We start from the raw sequence: 21,329 nt of genomic DNA on the forward strand, positions 1-21,329 counted from the left end.
ACGAATATAAGGGAATAATCTTTTAGTGATGTTTCAATCGACGGCTGTAGTCGTATCAGTGTCTGCTTGATTAGTTAGAAGAAATATATTCATACTATAAAATCTATCCACATACATACATACATACAAATTTTGCATGTTCTTGAAGTCAAATATACGAACTAAATCTATAATAGGCACAGTTTCACAATGGGTTATCTATGTTGTGTCCACCACCAGTATCAAAACCAGATTTTTGGCAGTGTAAGGTTACACAATGATGATTTTAAAGTTTTGTTTTATGCGCAGGAATAGAAAACGGTGTTTATTCGCTTTATGCTCAACACAGAGATCAAACACCGAATTTTCACGTTATAAGCCCTCGTGTTTACCAATCATATTGCAAGTTTTATAGCCTGGTTTAATACAGAAGACACTCTAACCTTCAGTTATCTTGCAGTGAAATATATTATGAAAATGGAAAAGAGTTTTCTTAGAAACGTACAATTTACAAACTGGAATATTTCGATTTTTTTTTATCGCAATGTAAATATTTTAACGAAAACAAAACAATGTGAACGTCAGACACAATTGGCAACAGCTGACCTTATTTTATCCAATTACCTTTTTTGGAAGTTTTACAATCCACGTTGGAGGCACAATTATATCCGCGTGCATTCCGAGAGTACAGTGTTCTTGTAATTTTTGGAAAGTGAAGCAGGAGTCTTTGTTATGGTAGGCCATCTTGCACCAAGAGCAGCTAATGGCCACAATTTCCTGGAAGATTCATTAACCATACATCACGTATACGTTTCAGCTGTACGGTTCTCCAAATTATAAAACAAGAAAACGATATACAATTACTCTGTTTTAATTTATTACATTTCGTAAAACTATCAGCATATTTCATTTTTGTCAATTATCCTCTAACTGAACAGAAGACTGAAATAGGACACGTGAAGATCTACAGTGTTTATTTCTATATTATAATCTGCCTATACAACAGTCCCTAAAATAAAAAGCTGATAGAAAATCGCTACTTAAAAAAAATAATAATAATGAGAATTATACCAGGAATGAAATAAATAAAGCAGGTGGCTATAAGCAAAGTTTGGTATTATTACTGTTGTAAGGTTTATAAAATACTTTAATTAAAACTTACTTTGTTTCATTGTTAGTAGATTTATGAACCATCATTATATACAAAGGTGATTAAATATATTTTAATTACAAAGGGAGTGACGAGATTGAAAAATACATATAATAGTATCACATTTAAATACAATATCATTTATAAATTATTTAAATAAAACACTTTTCACAGTATAAAAATATACCAATTCTTACCTTGCTACCAAAAGATAACTTCGACTGGAACGACTGCAACAAAAAATAATTAAAATTTGCTTGTAATTGTGTAATTAAAAATGGTAGAAACTAGGCTAAAAGTATATCACATTACCTAAAAAGAAATAATATAAATTTTTACCAATGACAATTACAAATAACTATGTATATGTGTGAGTGGAAAATTCTTCACATTTATACCAATAAAAATTAAACTTCTTTGTATTTTATTATATGTTTTGGACCTCACCCTCACAGTTACATGTTTCTCAAAACTAGACTAAAAATATCACATACTTGAAAATTTACAGTGCATTTTGAATAAAAAGAAAGTACATTATGGTAATTTGCAATCAGTGCCACAGTTTGTCTGAATTCAGTAATTTTAACTGCATTATAATACAAAACACTTTATTTTTTCAAATCACTTACTCTTACCTGAAGAACTGACCAGACTTAAAACAATGTCACTGATTAAGTTAAGATTCTATAAATTCGGTGTGTCAGTACTAGTATTACTGTTTATTTAACTGTAATCATATTAATTTTAAAACCACAGATGCAAAACTGAAAGGTATTGTTCATATAAGGCACTGTGGGATATATTTTAACATTTTTTTGTGTGTGATGTACAATATCCATTACACAGGTAAGCATCAGATTCTAGAGAAGGGTAATCATTCTTAATTGTTTAATCACATCCTGGCTATGTTGTTAAAGCGCTTGACTCACAGGTTCAAATCTCCATCTCACTAAACATGTTAGTCCTTTCAGCCATGGGAGCTACATAATGATACACTCAATCACACTATTCATTGGTAAAAGAGCAGCCCAAGAGTTGGCAGTTGGTGGTGTTGACCAGCTACATTCCCTCTAGTCTTTCAGTGATAAATTAGGAATGGCTAGCAAATATAGCCCTAATGCATCTTTGTGACAAATTAAAAAAACAACCAAACAAATGAATCACTTTCTTGGGCTCACAACCATGGCTTTAGATTAAATTTGAACAAATCCTCCTTCTTGTTTGTCAGTATGTATTTCTATTGAAGTATAAATGGTATGTATGAGTAGTATTTCATTCTACATACTATTACAAGAAGCACTTGAAAGGTAAGAATCCAGCAAATGGTTCTTACCTAATTGATAACTACATATCTTAACTGTCCTTAATTTGGTTTTATGTAGAATTGTTTATATGTGCGTGCGTCACAATTAACAATGCCAATAAAAAATGTCAAACAAGGTTTTGAAATTAGACTAATTAATTTCACCAGGAAAATCAATATTTCTGCAATAAAAAAGGTCCATCTGATTACAAATGGAATTTTTAACCTGAAAGAAATCTTATAAACACATGGGAAAGAAAGTCCAAATCACAGACCAGACCTCAAGATGTGGAGAGAAAGAAGGCAGCAGCCAGCAGCATCTGTCACCACAAGAGCTTTCTTCAGATCTTTGAAACAAAAATGGAATTGACTGTCTGTTCTACAAAGCACCAGTGGATGAAAATGTGAAGAGTATTCAGCAGCGTTACCTCTCCAACCTTGGAGGCCTGGCATGGCCAGGCAGGTAAAGGCACTTGACTCGTAATCTGAGGGTCGAAGGTTCTAATCCCCGTCACACCAAACATGCTAACTCTTTCAACTGTGGGGGCATTATAATGTGACAGTCAATCCCACTATTTGTTCATAAAACAGTAACCCAAGAGTTAGCAGTGGGTGCTGATGACTGGCTGCCTTCTCTCTAGTCTTACACTGTTAAATTAGGTGCAGCTAGCACAGCCCTCATGTAGCTTTGCATGAAATTCAAAACAAACCAAACCAGCCTTGGATCTCCAGTCTGACATGGTATGTAATAAGTAGTTGATGCCTGATTAACTTGATATGCTGGTTTTTATAAGTGGTTTATAGATTATATATCCATTTGTCCAAATGGACAGCCCAAGATAAAAAAAAAAAATTAGTTAACACAGTATTTGGTGAAACACTGAGAAACAAGACACTTTGAAATCTCAAGAGATTTAGATATCCAAAAACAAACTGTACTTTTTTTCTACTCTTGAAAACTTTCTTCCTCAAAACAAACAAGTCTGTTCTTCTGTATTCAGACTTTATTAGGAGGCAGTTTCAAAGCTACATATACAAGAAATCTACATGTTAAGAAATTTACTTTCAGTCTGTTTAAAGGTAACTTATAGGTATGACCTAATTAATATCTATTCAAGATATCAGCTATTGGGTCTATAAAGTTAAAATCTGTTCCCAAGTTACTTATCAAATGTGCCACAATATTACATTGTAACCAAAATATTAGTTACCAGGCATACTACAATGTTACAATCTGTTTCCAAGTTACTTATTAGATGTGCTATAGTGTTACATTATGACCATTAGATGTATTATAAAGTCAAAATCTGCTTCCTAAAAAAACTTATTCTGCACAAACATTAATATCCCAACATATGCATTATGTCATTATGTGTCATACAATGTTGATGTATATTCAATAGTTGAATCAGTTTAAGGAAAGGCTTGAAAGATGTTATTAAAATACACTATATTGTCATTATTTATCTTTAAGTGGCTTGTAAACTAATATAATTCCTACTAGTTGTTCACTGGTTTCTTTGTTTTGAGTTTCATGCAAAGCTACACAAGGGCTATCTGCACTAGCCATTTCTAATTTAACAGCATAAGACTAGAGAGATGGCAGCTTGTCATCACCACCTTCTGCCAATTCTTGGACTACTCTCTTATCAATGAATAATGAGACTGACTGTCACTTTATAATGTCCCCACAGGTAAAAGGGTGAATATGTTTGGTGTAATGGGGATTTGAACCAGTGATCCTCAGATTACAAGTCGAGCACCCTAACAACTTAGCCATGCCAAGTCTCACTGATTGGACTATCAAATCTTTAGTGTGATGTTTCTTTTACTTTTATGTTAGCTATTCAACAAAACTACTTATATATAACAGAAATAAAAGTGGTGTTTTTAAAAGCATTGCAATATTAGCTGCAAGAAGACAAAAACTATTGTTATTAAATAATTCAATCAACTTTTTTTTCCTAGCAGATCAAACATCTAATGATCCATTCCATGGTATATAATGTACATGATTGGTCATTCAGCTTGTAGACTCATACCTAAGCATTCAGTATAAAAATATTTACACCTATACAGATCATGACATCTCTCTTCAATATGGAATGCCATCATTGCAGACAGAAAGACTGCCTCACATCAACCTTTCAACCGAGTAAGAAAGCTAATAAATTTCTGAACTATCCTTCCCTAAAAAAAAAAGCTGTTTCCTGGTTACCTTAGAACCTAGACTCACTTGACAGGGTGCATTTCATCTCCCAAGTACATTCCATAGATAACTGATGGAATTACATCCCCCAAAACACATAGGACACTGAGGTCAAACCCTTCTTTCTCAAGAAAAAGGTGTTTCCTGGTTACCTAAGAACCCAGACTCACTTCACAGGATGCATTTCATCTCTGGAGTACATTCCACACATGATTGATGTATTTCATTTCCCAAAACACATAGGCCACTGCCTTTGGTCAAACCCTTCTTTCTCAAGGAATGTGTCAAACAGTTTAGTGGACATCACCATCCATTAGACTGATGCAACAGCTTACTGCAGGAAGAGATGTAATAAGATGCATTCAATATCATGTATAATATTAATTATATTATCCAAATGGATGCAGAGAGCAGTATGTTCACTAAAAGTTAGTGAAAAACCACTGCAAATGGAACTGTCAGAATTCTTGATACTGGACAAATTAGAGGACAACACAAAAGTGAAGAGGTAATACTACGGTGCAGAAAAGAGTTTCTCTGGTACCAAGACTTCTCATAGAGGAAATATAAATTTCTAATTTTTCCTCAAGTCAGTATGTTAATGTACTATGATGGTATAATAAGAAACAATGTTCACAAAAACTGTATGATAATTTTATCTTTTTCTTTTACTATTTTTGATAGAACCTGAGGAAAAACGAGTGTCTTGAGCCTACACATGAAAATAACCAACTGTCATCAATGTAATTCGAGTGACAAAAATCATTTAATGCATATTAACAAAAAATAACTTTTATTACCTTGCCACACTGTTGACATCTGCCTTTCTGCTGACGACGATGGACCCAGTGGTGAAAAATTACAGTTTGCTGTGGAAAAAAAAAAAAAAAAAATCACTTTTTTTTTTTCCTCAATAGCACAAACACAAAGATAACATTGCAAACCTATTTTCATGTGGCTAGATAGGCCTAATGTGCAAGGTATTGTATTATCTTACCAATTTGCTAGAAATACAAAAATCCTTCATATAGTATTCCTTCAGAGCGTAGAGTATTTGGGAAATGAGCCAAGAAAATATTTTGATTGCTCTTGTTAGAGTCTTATATGGTACAAATAAGTTCATCTTTATAGCCTCATAAATTTAATTCAATACTGCCTTATTGCTTATCATTCTAATAACTAAATGGAAAATGTTTTCTACTATCTATAGTCATGTAATTAATGAGCAATTCATATTTATTTATTTTTTAATTTATAAGACATACACTGGTGGCCAAAATCTTAAGGCCAATGGACATAAAGAAAAAAATATGCATTTTGCGTTGTTAGACTCAACCACTTATTTGAGTAGCGCTTCGAAAGATGGAAATAAGAAAAGGGAAAATAAAAATAAACTTTTTTGGTATTTCTATAGACTTCCCTTGCCATCCAGCCCCAAACATTTTCAATGGGGTTCAGTTCAGGCGAACACCCCGGATGGTCCAAAAGAATCACGTTATTTGCCATGAAAAAGTTCTTTGCCCTGCGGGCATTGTGGATTGCAGCATTGTCCTGCTGAAAGATCCGGTCATTTCCACACAAGCGAGGGCCTTCAGTCAATAAGGATGCTCTCTTCAACATGCCAATGTAACCAGCTGCTGTTTGACGCCCCTGTATAACCTGAAGCTTCCTTTGTTCCATGGAAGGAGAAAACACCCTAGATCATGACGGAAACTCCTCCACTGTGTCATGTAGAAAATGTCTCTGGTGGATATCTTTATCGTGCCAGTAACGTTGGAAGCCATCTGGACCATTCAGGTTAAATTTTTCTCATCAGAGAACAAAACCTTCTTCCACTTTTCTACGTCCCATGTTTGGTGTTTCTCAGCAAAGATTAACCGAGCTGTTTCGTGGTGAGGAAGAAGGAGTGGCCTTTGAAGACGTTTACGGTTTTTTAAAGCCTTTTTCTCGTAGATGCCATCTTATTGTTCTTGAGCTGCATTCTGCGTCCGTAAGGGCCTTAATCTGGTTCGACGTTCGGTTGGTGTCTTGCCGGACAACCCGTCGAATCCTCCTGCTCAACGACGGCGAAGTTTTCTTGAGCCGACCACTTGAAATTCTCGTTCCGTATTCCTCAGGGTCTTTTAAGAAATTTGAAACAGCAGTTTTACTGCGCCCAATCTCACCAGCGATGGCACGTTGAGAGAGACCTTGCTTTTGCAGCTCGACAATTCTGCCACGTTTAAACTCTGTCAACTTTTCAGCCTTTGCCATGTGTTTACTCAATGTAACACAGGAGATGTTGACAACGCTAACGGTTGAACACAAATGACTAAATTTCGTTACGTGTTTACCAGTTAACGCTTCGTTTCAGTATGGTCTTAAACCTTTGACCAGCTAGTATTTGGGCTAATTTTATAGTGTCCACATTTTCTCTATTAAATGCTAAAAACGTTTTTTTTTTTTTATTTTCCCTTTTCTTATTTTACACAAATTTCAAAAATTCTAAAACATTCTTATTGAAATTACTATAAACCTATGTTTCATGTCTCTTAATGTTGGTACTGAAATTTTGAACACATGTAAACTACACAGTAAGGTCAGAGACCTCTAGTGATCAGGCCTAGTTGTCCCTAAATTTTGACTATTGATCGAAGATAGCAAATAGTCAGAAATACCGTCCACCACAAGAATTCAGGCTAGCTAAGTTAAATGCTGCTTGTCATAAAGTAATCTGCGTAACGTGTTTAATGGCATAACGTCTCGAATAACGGATATTTTGATTTACAGCCCGACACGCTAACTGATATACAACGTCCAGCTCAAACTCGTAATACTAATAGGAATATTCTACAAAGTTGCCTTTGTTTGGATATAACGAAATACTAGTTCCAAATATATAAATAATATGCTTCCGTTGGTCTGTCCGGAACTTTACTCGAAAATTTCTCTATCAAACGCCACAAATATCACATCCTTAAAAATGCTTTTTAAACGAGAAGTCTAGATTGCGTATCGGCTTTTCAATTCGGAATCACCACATCTATTTTTTTTAGTCAACTTTTCAATTCAACGACTATGGTACATGAAGGTACAACGACGTTGTTATCACGTGACGACTAGCATCGATTTCAACTTTAGGTTTATCTGCAAAGTATTTCTCACAAACAATACATAACCCGCATGTAACGTCCTGAGAAGACAAATTTACAATAGATACATTTTCTATGGGCTTTCTCGATTTAATTAGGTCTGAAATACGCATACAAAGTTCGTTCCAAAACCACATGCTTATCACTTCGTGAAAAAGTATTCAAGTGTTTCTGCATATTTAGCTAAGTTTGCCTTCATTACAAATCTATATTTACTTTACTTTGCAATACTATAGTTTCATTTCATTTCATTTCATAGAGTGCTATAAACATCTTTTAGCTACATTTCTTCTTTAGTATACGTTTTAGTAACTTTCTTTACTTCAACTCATAAAACCAAAATCATGTTATACACAAAACGCTCATAATGCTTCATACTCTGTATACTATTATAAACACCGTCACTTTACGTGTAGTTTCATAAAATAAAATTACGTCTACATGAGCTTATTTTTCTGACCGCGTAAAATATTTTCAAGTAGACCAGCATTTATCGATCTAACACATAATGATTTCAAGAAAGGGTAGCTTAAATAGCGTGCGTGAAAATGATAAAATAAGGAAAGCGAAGACCATGAAAACTACCATAACATTTTGCAGATCGTGACTAGTTTTATTGCAACAGACTTTTCGAACATTGCTTTAACTGGGTTGTATAGTTTCCACACAAACTTTTAAAAACAGTGGCTATGCAGCAGATAAGTTTCGAAATATCGTTTATGATACTGGAATTAGTTGTTTCTTTATATTTATATTTAATTTAAAGAATAATTAAAACGTAAGAAAAAAGCATTAAATATATTTCGACCTGTAATCGTTAGCTGGTCAACTTTTTCATTCCACAAAAAGTAATAATAACTGATTAAAAATGACCAAGATCTTCATGGGAACATTTGATAACACAGCAATTAAAACTGGAGTTTATGTTTGAAAGAAAACGCATAATCATTCTTTAGCTCTAGCATTTGGCATTTTTTTTTGTGAAGTTAGAATTTCAAGTAACTGTTGAACTAGTTTATGGCTTCACGAAACATTTTTCTCAATATATTGATTAGGTGGAATTTCGAATAACTGCAAGAAGTTTTCACAATGCGTTAATGACCTGGACTGTTTGTTTGTTTTTGAATTTCTCGCAAAGCTACACAAGGGTTATCTGCACTAATCGTCCCTGATTTGGCAGTGTAAGACTAGAAGGAAGGCAGCTAGTCATCACCACCCACCGCCAATTCTTAGGTTTCTTTTTTACCAACGAATAATGAGATTGACTGTGACATTATAACGCTTCACGGCTGAAAGGGAGAGCATGTTTGGTGCGATGGGGATTCGAATCCGCGATTATAACCTGGAATTTCAAGTAATTGTTGAGCTAATTTTATGGTTGCAAGAAGTTTTCATAATGTATTAATAATACAACGAAGAAACTAGGAAACCAAGTGTTTCTCATTCAGCGTTATAGCTATATACACGTCAACAAAATCAAAAAGAATTCGGTGTTCACTCAGAAATAAGACGCCAAAAATCAGAAAACTTATTACCATATTCTCATGCACATGTAAATGTTTTACTCCAATAACGGCCCGGCATGGCCTAGCGCGTAAGGCGTGCGACTCGTAATCCGAGGGTCGCGGGTTCGCGCCCACATCGCGCTAAACATGCTCGCCCTCCTAGCCGTGGGGGTGTATAATGTGACGGTCAATCCCAATATTCGTTGGTAAAGAGTAGCCCAAGAGTTGGCGGTGGGTGGTGATGACTAGCTGCCTTCCCTCTAGTCTTACACTGCTAAATTAGGGACGGCTAGCACAGATAGCCCTCGAGTAGCTTTGTGCGAAATTCCCAAACAAACAAACAAAAAAATACTCCAATAATGTTTTTTGCCAACAACAACAAAAGAACTAGTTAGTTTTGTTACACAAGTGATATCTGTGATAGATGTTCGCAGTTTTGAAATGAGAAACTAGACTTAAGAGGGAAGAAAACAAGTCAACAACCTCAACCGCCAACTCATTGGCTACTGTAGTCGAATAGGAAGTTTTGACCATTCTAAAAATAAATCCGTGATAACAAAGTGCGTGGCACCCCCCCCTTCTTGGCAACGAGATTCGAAACACAGTACTACATTCTGATTAGTAGGTTACACCACGCGGCTCCAATTAAAAAAAAAAAAAGAAAGAAGCCATTTCAATGTTTCTGCTTTTTAACACAACGTTAACAAAATGGGCTATCTGTATCCTATCCACGGAATAGAATGAGAGTAAATGAATAAGCAACTATACCATCATAAGCCAAAAGGTTTTCACAGTTATTTGATGATTTATAAAAAGTAAAGAATTACAACAGCACACAAACGTAATGAATGTACAAGAGATCATTAGGAACGCAGGTTATCTGGAAGGTATTACATAAGAAAATGTTACTGATGACAGAAACTGTTCACTTATTCATGGTTTGTAATACTTATCTGAGTAATCTACATCATCTTTTCCTTGACTAGTCGTTTTCACATTATTACCCACAGACCACCTGAATTACTTTCATTTTAGTGCACCACAATTACATCTATACACTGTGCTGTCACTTTCTTGACTTTGCACTCCAGCTTGTCAGATCTTCATGACATTAAGTTTGGTGTACAATACAAATCAGTGACATGTAATAAATAAGAAACCCCACAACTGTTACACCAGTTTCAAAACAACACAAGAAAATACTATTTAAGAAATAAAAATTGCAACTTTCACTGCTTCGTTTGAACCATGGAAACCATCAGCCAAATATAATGATTAATTATTTAGTTTCCATGATCAGCCAAATGTAATTTTCCTTCCACTTATCTATCCATTTGTTCATGCATTTGTATGCAATTTTTGCCTTTTTTATTCCTTGACTTTGCACTCCAACTTTTCAGAACTTCATGACATTAAGTTTGGTGCACAATACAAATCAGTCATTTGCAAAAGCTACTCTAATTAGTGATGCAGTAAAAGCAAAGGATAAAGCTAAATAAGAAGGGAGTGTGACATGCAATAAATAAGAAACCCTACAACTGTTACACTAGTTTCAAAACAACATAAGAAAATATTATTTAAGAAATAAAAAGGGCAAAAATTACAAAATTTTTATGAACAAATGGATAGATAAGTGAAAGGAATACTACATTCAGCTGATCATGGAAACATAATAAATACTCATTATATTTGGTTGATGGTTTCCATGATTCAAAAGAGGCAGTGGTAGTTGCAACTGGTCATTATTAATAGGTAGACTGATTGGACCATGAAGAAACAGAGTAGCACATAATTCTCACATCTACCATATTAAAATCCATCAATTAATTATCAAAAGAACTATTGTGGAGCAAATGGGTTTGATGGGTTCTATTTCAAAACAGGAACTTGTCACATGAAAAGGTTCATTCCTATTCACACACTTGATGCTGACATTCAAAGAGATATTTAATTTGGTCTGCTACATCTCCATGATTCTTGAGGGCGTTTAGTATCATTAGAAACAAAATATGGGTGAAATCGGTAGATGATCATCTACAGTTACGAGAAGGAATCACACATCTTCATAATAGTGCCTTTCATGTGCTCAAGTAAGCAGAAATGCCATACTGGTCACTTGTGTGTGGTGAAACTCTTGTGACTGGTGCACTATGAGTATTCTTCAGAGAAGCTTTTATCAAGTGCTAAACTTCATGAATGCTTTCAGGTAATACCTACAGAATGCTAACTTCCACATCTATATTAGGAGCTATTCAACAGACTTGAATAAAAATGAACCATTATGAACAGGAAATTGACAGATGTATTATGAGATATGAGGAGTGGTACTCATAAATACAACTTTGACTTGGGCTTTCATGCTGGTCCTGCAGGCATTTGTAGAAAGTCAATGACAGCCTGGCATAGCACAAGGCAAAGCAAAAATTACAGAAAACATTGTTTGTTCTGATGGTCGTACAAGTGAATGGGTTATAAGGATGACACAGAATCAGAAGGAATCTGGTGTAAAGTAAAGTAAACGACATCCCTTAACATGCGTTACCTAATCACATACTCACCTGAAATTACAAATGTATGTCTGGAAGTTTGCAATTTTCATTTCACAATTATGTGGACTACAATTAGAGTATTTCAGTTAAAATATCAAATATTAGCTCATTAATATACCCACAAAAATGTCAAAATATCAATGTAAAGCATCAAACAAGGATGTTATACATACCAACTAAGTGAAGCAGACCATTCTCCACCATCTTACCATGAATTAACAATTTTGTGTGCATCTGTCTGTCATTTACTAAAATATTTCCCACTTTCAATTGTAAGTCATTAAGTATTATCAGTATTGTTATACTTTCAAAACACTTCCATACTGTATTTGAATGGTTTTCATTACGTCAAACAATAGATGACATATTTTAACAGTTGGTATTTTGGAGAGACATATCACCTACTAGTAAGTACACAGCAATGATGATTACTCACATGTCATTTTTTCAACTTCTTTAATGGGGCTTATTTTTAGTCTTTAATCCTTATGACCTGTTACATTATGAGCATCTCTGCTAAAATTTTAAACATGTGAATGGGTTTTAGACTCTGTTTTGTGGACATAATAAGCAGAAAACCCTGTTTAAGGTAAATATGGTTATTGTGATGCAAGGTTTAATACACCATTTTTAGATTGCCTTTTTGTTTCACTCTCTCTATTTTTGTATCTTAGTTTATAACTAATAAGCATGATGATGACACATAATATTGTGTAGTTTACTATGATACATAAACAATACTAAACCCAAAAAGTGGCCTGAAAATATTATTATGTAACTCTAATATTTTAAGATGCTCCAATAGGTTTGCATTACTTTGACAAATATGCTTATGTAAAGTTTATTGTTATTTTTTGTAAGTTAGAAAAAAAAAAGTGAATTTCTAGAACCTGTGATACTCTATACCTCTATCTCTATCTTGGTGTGTGTCTCCAAAGGTGTTCCTAATCCCCAAAACAATGGTACAATCCAAAATGTTCTTGCAGATGTGTTGTAAAAATCCATTAAATACAGCTCTGTACCAGATTGTCTGCTGAAATCACTCTTTAAAAGTTTAAGAAGTTCTAGATATTAGGCCAAATATTTTTGCTACTAACAATGGGTACATTGTTTACACGTAAATTATGCATTATATTCATGAATTAATTTCCTGAATCTGTAAGTCATCTGCTTCCTCTCACAATGCACCAATAACAAGTTTGATGTCTATTAATAAATAATTAAATAGATATTCATATATAAACATTAATTCGTCTTCAACTTATAACAACTAAAGAGAGCTTATAGATCTTATGTAGTCAAGGAAACTAATATGTTAAAAGTATTCAAAAAGAAAGTACAGTTGCTTTAGAATAACGTTAGTGTCCTTGATATAAGGCTTATGTTATATGGGTTTTATTCACAATAATTAAACAAAGATCTGGAAAAGAGCAAATACAAGAAAATTTAATCGTTTATGTTACAGAAGATATTTTTAATGAATCCTGAAACAGTAGTCTCTCTTAGCAATACTCTTGATAAGAAAACTAAACACTGTAAAATGAAACATTAAAATGCTTTTCAAAAAGAATTAGCATAAAAAATAAATGATACAGGTAATAGAAAAGATGGCAAGGACAATTTCTAAATGCAGCAATATAAATTACTCACAACAAAAATCGATGCGAAGAACGTGCTGACCAGAAGGAAGAAATAAGAGTAAGGTACAGAAAAGAAATTTCCACAAGTACATATAAATAATATCTAAAAATTTCAATTAAAAATATAAAATTATCTAATATTAAATACTAATATTTTGAATGTAATACTATAATGTTATATTTGTCTTGTCATATTAATTAATTATATATTAATATTAAATAATATTTTCAATATAATACTATAATGTTATATTTGTCTTGTCATTATTAATTAATTATATATTAATATTAAATATTAATGTTTGAATGTAATACTATCATGTTATATTTGTCTTACAATTTTTTAATTAATTATATATTAATAATTATATTAATATTAACACTCCTACGAAAAGACGTTTCTAGTCCTGATTTCTCCAAGCCCGTTTCCTGGCTGTGGTTTCGCTAGATAGTAGATAGGGACAGTGGGAATCTCGTTAATCGATTCATTAATGTATTTAAATGGCAATTTCATTTAAATACAAAATTATTAGCCTAATATTAATGACCTTTCAAGTTGCTCTGGGGCCTATTAGGCCCCACTTTTCGTAGGAGTGTTAAATATTAATGTTTTGAATGTAATACTATCATGTTATATTGACTACATTATAATTAATTATATGTTAATACTTATATTAATATTAAATATTAATATTTTGAATACTGTCATGGTATGAGAACTGGTGGCACCAAGGTTATCAACTTCTGAATTCAATGCTTTTTTTTTTTTTTTTTTGCTGTGTGAAACCGTTAACGGTTTGAGTTTTATTGTGTATTGATTTATGGTATTCCTAGTCAGACTGCTGTACAGAATAACTTCATAAGTTATTATTTTGAGTACTGAACCACATAACTAAATTACTTTTGACGACAAAATGTTAATGATACACGAATACTAATGTTCTAAGAGTCCTGTTTTAAAATGACTGGTTATATATATATATATATATATTTATCCTAATAAAATAATATTGAAAATCGTATACTATTACAAATCGGTTTTGTTCACAATTCATCAGTTGAATAAGCATTATACGCCAACATCGGAGCTATCAGGGAAGGGAGAGTTGCCCCTAAAATTGAGTGTCTCCCAAGTTATTGCTTCCAGTTAATATAATTTCAGATTTGGCCAGCTGTTATAAGCTATAATTTTTAAACAAGGAAACAACAGTTGGAAATAAGCTGCTTACGATTACGACGAAAAAGTTTTAAAACAAATCACTTTGTTTGGAAATAAAAACCGTGGATTTCCTGTTATGTTTCTTAACTATCATTCGCGTGGGAACAGCTGCTTTAGTACTGGAGCAACTGAGATGAACGATTGTTCGTTTGTTTATTATCGAATTTTTGCGCAAAGGTTAAAGTAAGTTTCAAATACTTTTTGTTTGTCTTGTCAAAACACTAAGTCTGTCGCAACAACCAGGTGCCTTAGAGAGTTTATTCACTATGCATTGAAAGAAAATCCCTTGAATATCGAATATCCAACAGCTAATAAGTCATCCCCAAATAATGAGCATTCTGCATCTGGATATTCTTAGTTGATAAACAAAAACTACAGCATTATCTTAAGCTACTCATCTTCATTAAATATTCCTCTTTGCGTGTCTTATAATCACAAGTAAATAAATGTATTAGGTTTTTATTTCTCTAAAGCTTGGATAATTAACTGCAGTAATGGCAGTACGAACGTAGTAAATGTAGCAGATTTCGCTTTTTGTAATGAGCCCCAATGAATCATTATCTTTAATTTCTACAATAATTTCAAGTTCTTCGTAGCAATAATAGAATAACAGTCTTGCAGAATGAATGAAAATATCTTGAATTTTACACGCTATAAAAATATCTACGTGGAAATTTTATTTTCCAGGAGGAAAAAAAAAAGCAATTTAAAGTCTCTCATAATCTGAAAATTATGTAAATCACATATTTGCTCAAAATTATGCCCAAGAACAAAAGACAATCCAGTTTTTTTTTTCCTTTTACAAAAAATATTTTTTTGATTTAGGTACAAGAGTTAAACTTGTAACGGAATTATATAATCAAAATTACTTAAACCATGTACCTATAAAACTTTGTGGTATCTTAATAGTGTCACGAAATCCTTTTTTCTCTATTTTAATTTATTAAGTGGTACTAATAATCCTCAGTAGTCTCCATTGTCTTCATGATTTAATACCCAAATTAATATTGTACAATCAGATGTAAAAATAAATTTATTCTTAAGTAAAAAAATTTAAGAAGGCCTACTTATTGTTGCTCTATGCAGAGAAGATTTGTAACTCTCAGTATATGCTGAGAAACATTGAAACTTTAATATAACCAGATCTTTTCATAACCGTATTTCCTTGTTACTTGTTAGATATTGTAAAAAGACAGTTCCTTCCGTCTGGTTTTTACTGCTAAATTAGGGATGGTTGTCGCAGATATTCCTCGTGAATCTTTGTGCAAAATTCACTGATTTTTGCTGTATTTCAACAAATCACAAAAATAAGAAGAGTCGCAGATATACACTTACCTCGCGGTACTGCCGAATTCCAACATCCTTGAACGTGGGCTTGCACTGTAAGTTCTGTGTGAAGTAACAAGACATTGTAAATTATATCCCTGTCAAAACACGATGGCTGATCTAATTTTCTAACAGCCGATAAAATTATTTTTATTCTATTTTTTTTTAGCATCTCACTAATCGTAACTCTTCTAATTTTCCACATCTTTATGATTTACAATCATTTACACGCTTTCAGGTCAACCAGTGTTAAACCTTCTTTGCGGTTGAACTAGAAATGAAATGTTATTTCCACCACAGAATTATCTATTTTTAGGATTCGTGTCTTTTCAACTTTCATTACAAAACCGAGAGATTCCAAAATTCTAAAAGTGTGCAAACATGTTAGTCATCCTCAACCGTATCAGAGTGTTCAGAAGAAAATTATAAACGTTTTAAATAAGTAGTTGTTTATTTTTCAGCCCAGCTAGTAAAAGAAACAGCAAGTTTATGGGAGTCACTGAGATTTTCTAGAACTACTTTCATTTTGCTTTATCTAACAACAAACACATCGTATCATATCCAAACTTTGCCCTACCTTTTCTGGTAGAATGTTGATACAACCAGTATGGGCAGTTACTTTGCAAGCAGAGCATTTCATCCGGGGTCCCTGTTTCTATCGGAAAGAAAAATTAAATAAAATGAATAAATCAAGCTCCACCTTCAGGGGAAACAAAGAAACTTATGAACAGCTGGCTCACACAATGTTAGGTAAAAAGAAACGGTAAAAGATGCATATAAATTTTCTACAGTATCTCAACTACTACAAATAAAATATTTTGTCTTAATTTTAGTTTCTTAGCAGCTTTCAATTTTGAAGAGTATTACAGCAGAGGTGTGTCGTTCATTAAAGTCAGTAACATGTTTAAACAAGTGGTTAAAGTCTGTTTTTCTTGCAGCAAAGCAGCATCGGGCTATCTGCTGAGACCATCGAGAGTAATCGAACCCCTAATTTTAACATTGAAAATCCACAGACCTTTAATGTTATTTTTATCTGTAAAATTGAAATTTGCAATTAATGATTTCACATATGTCCAAACCTAGAAGCTTTCTTTACGTTTTAAATACAAGTACAATAAAAAGAAGTAGTTTATTTCGAAACTATTTTATTTTACCCAGTATTTTCTGGATCTAGTTTGTTTTCAAGATTAACTTTCAAATAATTTTGATCTTTCTAAATATTACCAGACCCGTTAACGAGAATGTCCACCGCTCTGGTACGACATCTCGAGTATTTTTACCTATTTATTCTATAAGAATGTTCAAAACGTGACTCTGAAGCTAATTTACTGTTTTTAACCAGAAGACAATATTTATAAACCATCAATATACCTTATAATCTCGCGAACAAAGTTGAAATAGTGTAAAAAGTAGAACAGCAATAAGGTTTAAAATGTAAATTATGAAGAGAGAAGAATGAAGTCCGACTTGCAACAACAACTAGTTTTGTTCTACATATCGCGAGTAAGTCAGCAAGAGGAACTCTGTATACTCATCAGGTCAAAAAAATAATGAAATGAAATTATCCGGCAACTCCAACAATGGAGGGAATTTGAAACTCTTAACAAAAACTTCCAATTTCTCGTGGATGAAACTTAGCAGGATTTGAGGTAATAATCAATTCAATGCCTACTTTCACTGAGAGTTCTTACTACTGAAAAGAACTCGTGGCATAATATTAGTGGCTTCAGGCTTAAGTTTAATTAACAAAGTATTCCTAGTATGGTTCCTTAACTGTTTTGGATAAGTTTAAGGAAACAACTAATTTCTGATAAAAATGAAGAAAATTTTTCATCCTCGTCAATCTTTGTCCATCAGTATTAGCTTACTAATGTTGACTGAACTTCGAGTAAGTTCGAGCTGATATTCTGCTGACAAGTCATCCATTGACACACTGAACAGATCAGCAAAAAGTTTCATCAACAATCTACATTGGTCAAAGTAATGAAACCGTGAGTTGAAGGATTGAATCAAGGTATCTAGCTTCCCAACATAAACTTTTGTGTCAATGTCCTTGATTCTTCTGTAGCTGTGACTGAAAAGTGGGAAAGTGCACGAAGTTGCCTGATGCTGCTTGCTGCCGGAACAATTGCAACTTTGTCCTGAAAGCTGAGACGTGATTTGCAAGCTGACAGACAAGCTGATTTTTGCCTTGCAACTTCAAATTCAGATCATTCAAGTGTTGTGTCATGTTGACCATAAAGGTCAAATCAGCTTGCCATGCTGGATCAGCCATGGGAATCACTTCTGTGTCTTTGTTCTTGCTTCTAAGGAATTCTATCACTTCATCAATCAACTCCCATAAATATCTGAGCATCTTCCCTCGACTCAGCCAGCGTAGTTCACAGAGATACACGAGGTCATCATAGTCTGAATCAATTTCTTCAATAAGACTTCGAAACTGACTGTGATTGAGCCCTCGTGATTTGATGAAATTAATGATTTTCATCACTAATGCCATCAGTGCCTGAAAACCAAGTTCTTTACTGCACAGGTTCTGTTGGTGAATAATACAGTGCAACTTCACCAACTGTCTGTTCTGCTTTCCTCGATGCTTCATCAACAATGCTACCAGCCCGCTAATTTCTACGGTCATGGCTGGTGCTCCATCAGTTGTCACACTTACCAGTTTCGTGAAATCCAATGAAATACTACTACACAGTTGTACTGTCTCCTCAAATAGAGCAGACCCAGTTGTCTAATCTTTCATGCAACCCATGTCGATTAGTTCCTCTGTAATATTAAATGATGACGACACACCACGAACAAAAACTAGTGGCTGTGGTGTTGAACTGATGTCAGTTGACTCGTCTGCTGCCAAAGAAAAGTAGACAAAGTTGGCTGCTTTATTTGTAAGCTGCCTTGTCATGTCTGCTGAGAGGTGTGAAATTCTTCGTTGAACTGTCATACGATTCAAAGCCACCGTCTGTAGCTTGCGAACTGCTTCCGGACACAACTTTTCCGATACGGTAATCACAGCTGCTTGACAAAATCACTATCAGTGAACGGTCAGCCAGATTTCGCTATCATCAACGAAATATCATAACTGACCTCACATGCTGCACCTAAATCTGCTGACTGCTTTGAGAAAACGTTATGCTGATGATTCAGCGACCGCCGCAGAGATTCAATTCGAGCTGTTCGTTCATCACCGACAACGTTGTGGAAATCTTTATGCTTCGACTCATAATGATGATTTTATATTGGATACCTTCGCCACTGCTACTGTCAAATGACACAGCAGACAAATCACGTTCTTCTGTTGTTGAACAAAACAGTATTGCGCAGTCCAATCATCATGAAACTGCCGGTTTTCGTCGTCAACTTTTCTTTTACGATTAGCTGCCATTTTTGTTGCGAAATAATATCAAAATAGAGCTCGTAAGTAAATCTTGAAGAACAATTGGAACGCATGAGATTTTGTAATTACAGAAATATTACGTCATTGCACCAATAATTAAATGCCTATGCATTAACGAGATTAAGTAAAATTAAAAATATTTGTTACTCTTAATTCGTAACGTTTCTTTGTTTTTTGAATTTCACACAAAGCTACACGAGGGCTATCTGCGCTAGCCATCCCTAATTTAGCATTGTGAGACTAGAAGGATAGCAGCTAGTAATCACCACCCACCGCCAACTCTTGGGCTACTCTTTTACTAACGAACAGTAAGATTGATCGTAACATTATAACGCCCACACGGCTGAAAGGACGAGAACATTTGATGCGACGGCGATTCGAAGCCGCGACCTTCCGAATACAAGTCGAGTGCCTTAACCACCTGGCCATGCCGGGCCTGTTCTATAATATTCCACTTTTACAAGTCTCAAGTAACATTTTCTCAAAGTACTAAGGTCATTTCTGTCTGGTTGGTTCACTTGCTCTTCTAAAGTATCTTTACTACTGAGGGTTACAATAGAGTTGCTTCTATTAGGGTGTGTCAGATTTCAAATATATTTGTATTGTTAGATAGGAAAACAATATCTGCGGCGTTAAGATGTGTCAGATTTGGAGTACGTGTTGTGATGAATATACTATTACACATCTATTTTGTTATCGATGTTAGAGCGGCAGGGTGTGTTAAGGCGTTCGACTCGTAATCTGACGGTTCGAATTCTCGTCGCACCAAACATGCTTGCTCTTTCAGCCGTGGGAGTGTCATAATGTGACGTTCAATCTCACTATTGTTGTTCGGTGGGTGGTGATGACTAACTGTCTTCCTTCTAGTTCCTACACTGCTAAATTGGGGACGGCTAGCGCAGATAGCCCTCGTGTAGCTTTGCGCAAAATTCAAAACAAACAAATAAATCGATGTTAGTTTTAGTTAAACATATATTTAGAAACGCAACTATCTTATACCGTTAAATATGTATTGTGAAACTCCCGCCTATTCACTAAAAGTGTAGAAGATTCTCGAGTGTGAGAACCAACAATATACGTGTACGAAAAGATTAGTGTATCGTCTAAATTGTTTTCTAAGTTGAAGTTTCGAGGAACCGTCCTCACGTCTATAAATATAACAAACGTGAGGCGCCAAGAAACAGTATATATATATATACTCTTCAAAAAAAGAAACGCAAAAGGGATATTTTTGTTATTTTAAAGAGAAATATATGTAATAACGTTACAAGCTCAGAGTATGTGATGTTACACGTGTTAAGGCACTGATTGTCGGACCAAAATGACAATAAAAGTTGTGCACTTTGAAAACGGAGGAAAACATCGGATATTTCGTCAAAACGCATTCGTGTCCAATAAATTTGTTTGAGAGATCTGCATGTTCTGCAAGTGCAACATGTGCAAAATCCCTATAAAAGTGACGGGTTCTCGGTTTCCATAGCTCAGTGTTAAGCCACCGACGCGCAATACAGTTACGCCAAGACTGACTGAAGCACAACGCAACAACGTCATTGGTAGCTTGGAAGCAGGCGAATCTCGATCAGATGTTGCCAGAGCTGTGAATGTCCACCCAAGCACCATCACAAGGCTATGGAATCGTCACCAACAACATGGATCAACTCGTGACCGTCCACGATCTGACAGACCCCGTGTGACCACGCCCGCACAAGATCGCTACATCTGGTTACGTCACCTTCGGGATAGGACCACCACTGCGACGTCTACTGCCTTAACCATACCAGGGCTGCGTAGGATTTCCGATCAGACCGTACGCAACCGACGACGAGATTCTTAGGCCCCATGTGCAACCCATCATGGTGAACTTCAACGACGTTTTTCAACATGACAACGCCCGTCCTCACACAGCCCGACTCACCAC

At 34.5% G+C, this 21,329-nt stretch overlaps 1 protein-coding gene across 7 annotated transcripts in view; it reads right to left on the bottom strand.

The window, feature by feature from the left end:
• Positions 1–21,329, bottom strand: part of LOC143240310 (eye-specific diacylglycerol kinase-like) — a 224,429-nt gene that overhangs the window by 43,410 nt on the left and 159,690 nt on the right. For all 7 annotated transcript variants that reach the window (XM_076482547.1, XM_076482549.1, XM_076482550.1 and 4 more), the window contains 5 exons: positions 16,589–16,666; positions 16,021–16,074; positions 5,442–5,510; positions 1,327–1,359; positions 604–756 (listed from right to left, as the gene is read on the bottom strand). In XM_076482547.1, coding sequence (XP_076338662.1) covers positions 604–756; positions 1,327–1,359; positions 5,442–5,510; positions 16,021–16,074; positions 16,589–16,666 — 387 coding nt within the window. The remainder of the gene's footprint in view (positions 1–603; positions 757–1,326; positions 1,360–5,441; positions 5,511–16,020; positions 16,075–16,588; positions 16,667–21,329) is intronic.

This window comes from Tachypleus tridentatus, chromosome 13 (genome assembly GCF_004210375.1).
Source record: "Tachypleus tridentatus isolate NWPU-2018 chromosome 13, ASM421037v1, whole genome shotgun sequence".
NCBI lineage: Eukaryota > Metazoa > Arthropoda > Merostomata > Xiphosura > Limulidae > Tachypleus > Tachypleus tridentatus.